Source organism: Cucurbita moschata, unplaced genomic scaffold (assembly GCF_002738365.1).
Source record: "Cucurbita moschata cultivar Rifu unplaced genomic scaffold, Cmos_1.0 Cmo_Scf00006, whole genome shotgun sequence".
NCBI lineage: Eukaryota > Viridiplantae > Streptophyta > Magnoliopsida > Cucurbitales > Cucurbitaceae > Cucurbita > Cucurbita moschata.
Window position 1 is genome coordinate 1,411,447 of NW_019268522.1, and position 9,775 is coordinate 1,421,221.

Sequence of the window (9,775 nt, forward strand, 5' to 3'; positions counted from 1 at the left end):
AAAAAAAAAAAAAAAAAAAAAAAGAAAGTTACAGGCACCACTGTATTCCTTCCCCCACCATTTTGTGGTAGTAGTTTTATATTAGTGAGCCTTTAAAATATGCTGTTGACTGCTATTTTTAATCAGATGGATGCATCTAGATCCCTGTGAAGGAGTATATGACCAACCATTGTTGTATGAAATGGGGTACTTATTCTTTTATCAATTCATTACAACAGGAAGCCTTTGTTTACCAAAAGTAATTGTCTACTCAGCAGAGTTCAATTTTATTTGTTTCTATCTGCAGGTGGAACAAGAAATTAAATTATGTCATTGCTTTTTCTATAGATGGAGTTCGTGATGTCACTAAATACTACACGAGGAAATGGATTGAGGTATTAAGTAACCACGATATGTTTGTTCCACAATTCAATTCCAACTTTTCTTCCAAAGAAAAAGAGGGGGAAAAAAAAAAAGATATGAATGTTGTCATATGTGTAAATTTCTTGCCATTTCTTGTTAACCGAGGCATGTGAAAAACATAGGTTTTACCTCGAAGAGATATTATCAGAGAAGAGATATTGTCAAACTTGCTTGCAGAAAAGACAAGACAATGTCGATCAACCTTTACATCTCAATTACTGTCTGAACTTGAAGATCGGGATGAAAAAGAAAAGCAAGCAAGAGAAATAGACACCGACGCTATGGACAATTCTTCAGTTTCATTACCTGGAAGACAAAGTGGAGACAAGGAGTGGCGCAAATCAAGGTTGGAGATTGACTCTGATGAGGAGTGCTCTTTGAGTTCTTCTGCATGTCCTGTTCGTAAATGTGCGGATGAGCACGTGACAAGGATTTATGAGGGATTTCAATCTATTCTATCTCGACTTCTGGATGAAGGATTTTCCAAGTCTACAGCTATAGAAGCACTGGTATTTATTCAAGGGATTGTAACTAATCTCAAGAAATCTTCCTTTAGAACAAGAAGGGTTTTGGTAGATTCAGACTCAGATGAGATGAAAACCCTTTTGCATCGGTTGTTTCCTTCCTTGAAGTATTTTCTTGGTGCTTTGTCACTAGACAGCAATCTGGACACTGATGGGAGGGTTGACATTTGGTTGGCTAGTGAGCCTGTTTATACCTCTTTAGCATTGCCTGTTGTGCTAGATGCTCTTGAAGAAATTATACAAGATATTAACAAATGTGATAACTTTGATAGAGCCTTTCTATGTATTCCTCGTCTGAAGTTTAACAGAATGCATTCAGGCTCAGTCCTTGCAAGTGGCGAGGAACTTCCTTCTGGAATAGTAAGTTCTGTTTACCGTTGCTGATGATTTATTGGTTTAGGAAGCATGCGTCTAATAGATTTTGTTACTCTACACTTGGAAACTTGCAGGCAACGTCGGCATTTGATGGGATTCGTTCATCCAAATGGGAAGAGCCAAGTGGTGCAAAAGGTATATATTCGGCTCTCGAGCAATAAGAACAATGCACATGAAACACAAACGTAGCACAGTTTTTGTAACGGCCTAAGCCTACCACTAGCAGATATTGTCCTCTTTAGGCTTTCCTTTTCAGGCTTTCCCTCAAGGTTTTTTAAACGCGTCTACTAAGGAGAGGTTTTCACACCCTTATAAAGGGTGTTCGTTCTCCTCCCCAACCAATGTGGGATCTAACCGTTTTCCTAGGTGGTTTTTTATAATTATATATCTATTTTATAAAAAGATTGCTCATGTCTATGTTTTTAAGTTTCATTCTTTAAAACTCAACTGTCACAACTTCTTCTAGTTCGTTTTTGCGTTCATGTAGTATTCTTCTGTACTTTCTTCTTGTAGGTTGTTGGATCATATATAAGGTATTAGACAACAAGAAGGAAGAACTCGTTGCCTATGAGTTGATGTCCGCTAATGATGCGCCTGAAAGGGATCCGATGGATTGGTATTATTTTCAATGCAGTTAATCAAATATTACATTCTTTATTATAATATGCTTGCCTTATGGTTTCATTTTTTAAGTGATCTATATGAACAATTGATCAAGTTTTGTTTTTTTTTCCCTTGATTTTTGGCATTCGTTCATTAGAATTTTTATAAGCTCGCATTATTTAGATAGATTGGAGTCCCTTCCTGTAGTTAAATTTGGCACTCTTGTGGACTTGTTCTTGTTGGTCTTTATGCAGTCTTTATAGTCTTTCATATTTCTGATAAAAAAGATTAAAAAGAAAAAAAGATTGAGTTAATTGTTTGATGGTCTGTTTGAAATAGGATTATAAAAGTGGAGATAAGAGAGGAAAGAAATTTTCTAAGATTATTCTTTTTCATAGTGATCTTACTTTTGGCCATTTGTGGAGGCAGGTTGGTTGAGGGAAGTGAAGATGGGGGAAGCAGTTGGCATCTTCTGGATGAACAAACAAATCAGATGTTTGACAACCGTTTTCAACGTAGGAGTTTCTTTGTTGCCAAAACTGGTTACTTATCAAATGCTTTCAGGTAAATTCTCGGGAAAAATTCACTTTTTACTCGCTTTCTATCGATCTTCTCGATCAACAGATAAATTAGATGTTTGAGAATACTTTTGTTAATAAATTTTCAAACAAAATCAAAATAAAGGGCCGAAATTGCTCTATTCCAAGTTTAATATCTAAGTAGGTGTAAATTGATGAAATTGAAAGTATTACTTGCACTCCTCTAACTTGTAAAACATGGGTTCAGGTTTACATTCTTGACAGTTCGTGACATCGACTCGACATCAAAGTTCCAAATTGGTAGCATTGATTTGTATTCTCGCAAGTTTTAGCTCAATAAAAATGAGAGCTTCGAGATCCATATGGTTCTCTTCAAGTTGACCGAACAGAGTTCATAAGAAATCATACGTGGTCGAGATGATTTTGAAGGTTTGCTGCAGTGTGTAAAGCGGATCTTCAATAATCTAAATTGTGGATCACCAAGTATGTCTGATAGCGTTAATTCTATTTGATGAGTTAATTTATGGGTCAGAAATGAATGTAACCGAAGCAACTAATTCTATTCCCCCTCTTTAAAACAAAAATTAAGGTATCAAAATTTTGTCAAATAATCATTTAGGTTCATTTGATGTTAATAACTCAAATCCATCGCTAGCAGATATTGTCCTCTTTGGGCTTCTTCTATTGTCCTCTTTGGGCTTCTTCTTCAGATTCTCTCAAGGTTTTAAAACGTCTAATAGGGGAAGGTTTCCACACCCTTATAAAGTGTTCTTTGGGCTTCTTCTTCAGATTCTCTCAAGGTTTTAAAACGTCTAAGAGGGGAAGGTTTCCACACCCTTATAAAGTGTTCTTTGGGCTTCTTCTTCAGATTCTCTCAAGGTTTTAAAACGTCTAATAGGGGAAGGTTTCCACACCCTTATAAAGAGGGGAAGGTTTCCACACCCTTATAAAGTGTTCTTTGGGCTTCTTCTTCAGATTCTCTCAAGGTTTTAAAACGTCTAATAGGGGAAGGTTTCCACACCCTTATAAAGTGTGTTTTGTTCTCCTCCCTAACCAATGTGGGACATCACAATCCACCCCCTTCGGGGCCCAGCATTCGCTGGCACTCATTCTCCAATCAATGTGGGACCGCCACCAAATCTACCCCTTTGGGGGCCAGCGTCCTTATTGGCACATCGTCTCATGTCTACCCCCTTCGGGGAACAACCAGAAGGCTGACACATCGCCCAGTGTCTGGCTCTGATATCATTTGTAACAACCCAACAACCAGAAGGCTGACACATCGCCCAGTGTCTGGCTCTGATATCATTTGTAACAACCCAGATCCACCGCTAGCTGATATTGTCCTCTTTAGGCTTCCCCTCAAGGCTTTAAAACGTGTCTACTAAGGGAAGGTTTCCACACCTTTAAAAAGTTGTTCTCCTCTCCAACCAATGTGAGACATCACATTTGATTACGGATTGATTTTCTAAAATTGTATTTTCATCCCTTCACCATAATCTAATGTATTTTATTAAGAAAATCATCCCTTCCTATAATCCAGTGATCCTTGATAACAATATGCTCGAGAGTCTTGCAATCTATCCTGCTTCTATATTCACATATCAAAGCACTAATAACAAAATCTTATCCTTCAGATATACTATCAAACAAGCTCCACTTTTTGGATCCATTGGCAGTTTTTGAGCTTTACCCCCTTTTTCAGAGAAATTCTCACATAAGATGATGATCTTAAAGGGTCATTCATTAGTATGGTTGGATCAACCTTATTGAGAACAAATAACTCATATGTTTGAGCACCATACATAAAACCAATATGCCCTTGTGTTCTCAACCATGTCCAAGCAGAGCTAAGAGTCGGAGAATTTATCACCATCAAATTACCTAAAATAATGTGCAAAGATGTGAAATATTGAATGAACTACGCATCGCCACCAAATAAACAGATGTAACTCATCAAAATTCCAGGATATGACATCGAAATCTATTATAAGTTGGTTCTTATCTTCAAAGCAAATTGATCTTTGATATCAATTACTCACAATCTTTGATTCTTGTCTTGTTGCATTCAGTGGTCCTCGATCTTCTTCAGACCCTTCATGTCTGTTGTTTCAACCCTGCATCACAGATCAATAGTACTTTCAACATTTCGCCAAAAATAAAGAAAATTTGGAATTGAGTTGAATGCCGTTTTCCCTCTATTCCTATCCCACCATGGGTGGGATTGTGCAATATAAGTTCGGATTATAATACACGAGATGGTCGACATAGTTCATGGATGACCGTGACCGTAGTTTGTACTTTGATGCTGTCCCCTAAAGCATAATACATGCATCACTCATTGTGGAATAAAATACGAAAAACAAAATTCGAGAGTATTATCCATTATATAAGTACTACCTTTGCTGATAAGAAAATAACCTATAAAAGAAGTGATGAGATTTAAAATCTTTGTTAGCCAACATCAAGTAATGATGAAAATGGCAAAACTCTGGTATGAAATTTCCAAAGATGAACTAATCAGAGCATTGGTTAGTGGATAAAATACCTATTACTTTTTTGGAAGATGAAGGTTTAATCTTCAACCCCACATTTGTTCAAATCAAATGTCCAAGAGAGGAGCATTTTCAGATGCACACTCCCAAGTCTATACTATAATGGTCATTTCACAAAAGTAGTTTGAAGTTAGTGATAAAGACTACTGACATAAGTGATGCCTAATTGATATTTCTTTTCAAAAGATCTCGTGAGCCAAAGCTCAGGGAAAAAAAAAATACCAAGAATTCTTTCTATTAAGGGATTTATTCTACCAGCGGCTATTCTATTATGAAAGATGTGGTTCATCCCCCGCATGAAGGCATTAGTCTTGCTCTTTGCATCATAGATCTTTGTTGGTGAGAATATCTTTGCACAATTAAAATCAATCCACTTAATTTGGAAGTGCACTCATGCAATCACAGAGAAGGCACCTTTTAACAGCCTTATTAGTGTGGATCAAAATCTCTTCCTACATTGTAAATAATGTCACTCAAGGCTCTGACCGATTCCAGAATGGTATATGTCACAGAGGCGAGCAAATGATCAAGGAGTTAATTGTTGGTTGTTAGTTAGCCTCCAACTACAGCCCAAGCCCACCGCTAATAGATATTGTCCGCTTTGATCCATTACGTATCACCATCAGCCTTATGGTTTTAAAACGCATCTACTAGGGAGAGGTTTCCACACCCTTATAAAGAATGTTTCATTCTCCTCTCTAACTGACGTGAGATCTCACACAGCTGCACTTAACATCCAACAATAAGATAGTGATGCTAGCAACTGCATGTAGTTGGTAGATATGCAAAGAAGGGAGAGCTAATCTATGATGAAAGAGCTCCTAAATGCTTGGACATTTTAAAACACCATTCTGTAAGTCAATAAGGACAAGCTACCTTGAGATCCGAGACAAATGACACACCCTTCATAAACTCTCTCTCTCGCAAACCCAACATAGAAGATCCAACTGTATACGACCATCCAATCTTACCCCCTCGTCAGGGCACACAAATGCTATTATAAGATTGATTACCTATCAACCCAAATTCTACACTGAAGACTGAAGACCTTGAGAACAATTGCAAGTGGGGTGTACTCTAATCCATTTGGATGTGTGCTCATATGCAACGCTCAGTTATAGACAAAGTAATTAAATTATAAACTCGCCTTTTCTAAGCTTATAGATCGTGCAATAGAGTAATTCAGTTAAAACATAGCAAAGGAAGAAGAGAAGACAAAAATAACTCAAATGAAATATAATGTTAATTGTTAAAAAAAACTTACGTTGTTCCATACAAGGCAATCTTTTGAACTTTTGTAGTATCAGCACCAGATTGGTTGTCCTCTATAAAAATTGTCAAGCTGATAAAGATTCAAATTATTCAGAACAATCAACTGATACTTTCAATATACGATCTAATTGAAGACAAATAAAAATGACTCACCTGCGAACATTTTGAAATTTCACGTACTTTACAACTTCTGGCTTTCCCTACAAAGCATAGCAATAAAACAATGCTGTCCTAATTCCTGTGTATAGTCTCTCCTAGAGAGTTTTCCATTTTTGTGATGAGATACAGATACAAGTATGGAAAATCTACCGTAAGATTATCTGGGGAAAGTACAATCGTGTCACTTGGAGGGTAGTCATTGACGTTGCTGCAACAAACATGAAATAGACAATCCTCAGCTGATAATATTCAGAAAATACTTGCACTAAATATCAACTAAAGAACACAATTAGTTTACCCAAATCCCATATTCTCCTTGTTTGAGAAAAGCTTAACAGTCCTAGGGCCTGGAGAACAACCTCAATGTTAGAATCCTGCGATTAGTTATTAAGCAGAATAAAAGAGAGCAATCGTTCTTGGTTAGGTGATCGCAACATTCCATGGCAGTAATTTTCAATTTAATAAGAGATATTACAATGTATTTGTTTGACTAGAAAGATATAGAGGTACGAGAGAAACCAAAGGGCAGGAATGGTTAGAATTCGACATCCTCCCACAGCCAAGAACTACTAAAAAAAAAGAACTTCTCAATTGGCTGGGATTAAGAAAAGAGAAAGCCAAGAAAGCACATTTATCCACACCCAAACTCAAGCTTGTCTTTCTTTCTAACCCTGAGAAATTTTCTGTTTCTCTATTCATAGTCCATTACTCCCTCACCACAGCAAAAAACTGTAGACGCAGTAACAAGGGATTTACAAGACTAGAGCACTGGAGGGACAAAGGAAAGGGAGTGGACAACCCCAAAAAAAAAATTTAAAAAAAATCAAATAGTAAGACTTTAAAATGGAATAATCATACCCTCATTGGCCACGTTGGACATGTAAGACATGTTAAAAAAAATATGCCAATAGATTAGATGAACTATAATTATACATGAAAAGCAATACTGAAATAGAAATATCCAGAAAAAAATAAACCAATTAGAACTAATAAAAGGTGTAATAGAATACTTGCCTTCCTCTTCAGGTCCCTTGATGACCAAGGAATGCAATTTAATGACTTGGTTAAAAGGTATGTACATCAAAATCTGCTCATCCGCATCACTCTCCAAAAGCAAGCTATCATTATCCCTACAAGTCTATTTTAAGAGAAAAGTTGCTTCAAACCCTCAGTATAATAATTTCCATTGGCTGTTGGGAAGAAATTACAGGGAAAAAGAGATGCCTATTTTATCATGAAAATTTTCTTTTAGGTCAAAAATACCATTTTGACCCCAGACTTTGATACTTGTTTTATTTTGGTCTTATGTACTTTCAAATGTAAAAATGTAGTCTCCGTCTTCTAGTAATCTTAAAATTAGTCCCTATATTGTTCATGATTAACTTTCTCAAAAAAAAAAAAAAAAAAAAAAACTTGTATCTATTAGCCCTCCCTCTATAAATGTTGAAAAGATACTCACAATGTCTTTCCTCTAATAAAAATTATTATTTTACCATTCAAATTAGTAATGACTAAATTAATTCTACATTCGAAAGTATAGGAACTAAAATGGAACAAGTGTCAAATTACAAGGACCAAAAATGGTATTTTAGCCTCTTGCTTCATATGATACATCAACTTTTAATAAGCTGAATGAATACACAAAAGGAGTGGCCTAAAAAATAGACCCAAACAGATGAGCAGTCTATAAACAAAAACTTGAAACAAAATTACAGTAGGTTGGTTCAATGGTTAAGAATAAAAAGATAAAGAGAACGCCACAAGAGATTAAAATTTTCCAAACTCCAAACCTCTTCCAAGACTTCGGTACCCTCAAAATACTTTATTTCTCGCAAGCCATAGATTCAACAAAATAGTGAGAAAATTGCTTCAACTCTGAAGTTTCACGACAAGGTGACATCTCTATAGCAAATGATCTTTTTCCAGACAAAGATGAAGGCTTCTAGACAAAGTCTATGGTGTGTCTAATCTTCCCAAAGAAACCAGCCAGGTGAAAAACCTGATCTTTTTTTAGATTTTAGCCTTCAAAATCCAGAGTGAAAGAGGGGGGTGGGGAGAAGGGTAAAAAAACAAAAGATGCCAGATGGCTGAAGAACCCAACTATGCGTATTACTAAAAATGGAGATAATATTTGGATAAATCTCGACTCAATATCACAAAGATATCTTCTAAAATGAAAATGAAAATGAAAATCAAGTGGAAGGAAGTTCATTACGAATTATCAATGAATTGACCAACATCTCTTTCACAGGGTAATATTATAAAGACGAGAAGAGAATTTTGAAAGACGTTGATACCAGCCCAAAATTCTTCCCATAAACGAATGCAAGCCCTGCTCCCCACAGAGAATTTAATGTAGTTGATAAAGCTCGGTATGCAATAGAAAATGGTTTTCCAAGGACTTTTAATATGTCTTTAGTTCAGAGACCACATATGTGTCCCACCCCTGAAGTGACAGTCATGCTAACAATAATCATACGCCATAAAGAATAAGACTCTAAAAGAAAGCGGCATAGCCACTTGGCCTAAGAGAGCTAAGTTCATATTCACCAACTTCCATATACCCTTAAGAAGCACAGACATTTTAATGTGGCAAGAGTGTCCATCCGTGCCCGACAAGTGTTGGATACTTCGACACTCTAACACTTATTGAACATATATTGGACACTTGTTAGCACAATAAATGTGTTAAAAAATACGAGCGGTACAAAATCAATACACTTCCAATATTTATTAGACACATATTGAGAACTCATTAAGTATACACCATTCCCACATAAAGTCTCAAGAAGATATTAAACTCGAAAGATTTACAATTAGAAGAAAAGAGAGAAGGAAATTATATTCTGCAAGAAAGCTAGTCTAACTCAGCACCATCTTTAACTTCATTGAATCGAGAAACGAATTATTCAGCCATGTAAAGAAATTCAAAAAACTACAACGAAGTACATGCAACTGACAAACATCTCTGGTCAATATAATAACAAACAGCACCTGGCTAAGAGCATTTGTAAAAGTGTGGCTGAAATTCTGGTTAAGGCACTCGATACCAGACCAGTTAATGAAGTCGGACAGATCAACCTGGTTAAAAACGAAGCATCAGTATGAAAGAAAACTAAGCTTAAAGCAATAAAATCCTGATACTCCTGTACTCAAAACTCATTCGCTAGATTCAAGTATTAACATCATCTTTCATCATTTCTCGAAACTTAAACAAGAATTTGTGAATCAAACACCTCAAAAACCTGCATCACTCACCTGATTCCGATGAATGGCGGTTGCAGATGCGGCAGCCATGGCTAATCAAACGTGAGGAGAAGGGAGAAAAAAAAAAAAAAAAAAAAAA

At 36.2% G+C, this 9,775-nt stretch overlaps 2 protein-coding genes across 2 annotated transcripts in view; one reads left to right on the plus strand and one right to left on the minus strand.

Moving 5' to 3' along the window:
* LOC111444002 (peptide-N(4)-(N-acetyl-beta-glucosaminyl)asparagine amidase) overlaps positions 1-2,983 on the plus strand; it is an 8,503-nt gene extending 5,520 nt beyond the window's left edge. The window contains exons 9-15 of the mRNA XM_023081898.1: positions 127-186; positions 287-374; positions 525-1,286; positions 1,376-1,436; positions 1,815-1,917; positions 2,334-2,468; positions 2,691-2,983. Coding sequence (XP_022937666.1) covers positions 127-186; positions 287-374; positions 525-1,286; positions 1,376-1,436; positions 1,815-1,917; positions 2,334-2,468; positions 2,691-2,775 — 1,294 coding nt within the window. The 3' untranslated portion in view covers positions 2,776-2,983. The remainder of the gene's footprint in view (positions 1-126; positions 187-286; positions 375-524; positions 1,287-1,375; positions 1,437-1,814; positions 1,918-2,333; positions 2,469-2,690) is intronic.
* Positions 2,984-4,169: 1,186 nt separating this feature from the next.
* Positions 4,170-9,775, minus strand: part of LOC111444016 (PITH domain-containing protein At3g04780-like) — a 5,968-nt gene continuing 362 nt past the window's right edge. Inside the window, exons 2-9 of the mRNA XM_023081919.1 lie at positions 9,688-9,769; positions 9,424-9,510; positions 7,444-7,567; positions 6,728-6,776; positions 6,580-6,637; positions 6,424-6,470; positions 6,263-6,340; positions 4,170-4,560 (exon numbers count right to left, since the gene is read on the minus strand). Coding sequence (XP_022937687.1) covers positions 4,512-4,560; positions 6,263-6,340; positions 6,424-6,470; positions 6,580-6,637; positions 6,728-6,776; positions 7,444-7,567; positions 9,424-9,510; positions 9,688-9,726 — 531 coding nt within the window. The 5' untranslated portion in view covers positions 9,727-9,769 and the 3' untranslated portion in view covers positions 4,170-4,511. The remainder of the gene's footprint in view (positions 4,561-6,262; positions 6,341-6,423; positions 6,471-6,579; positions 6,638-6,727; positions 6,777-7,443; positions 7,568-9,423; positions 9,511-9,687; positions 9,770-9,775) is intronic.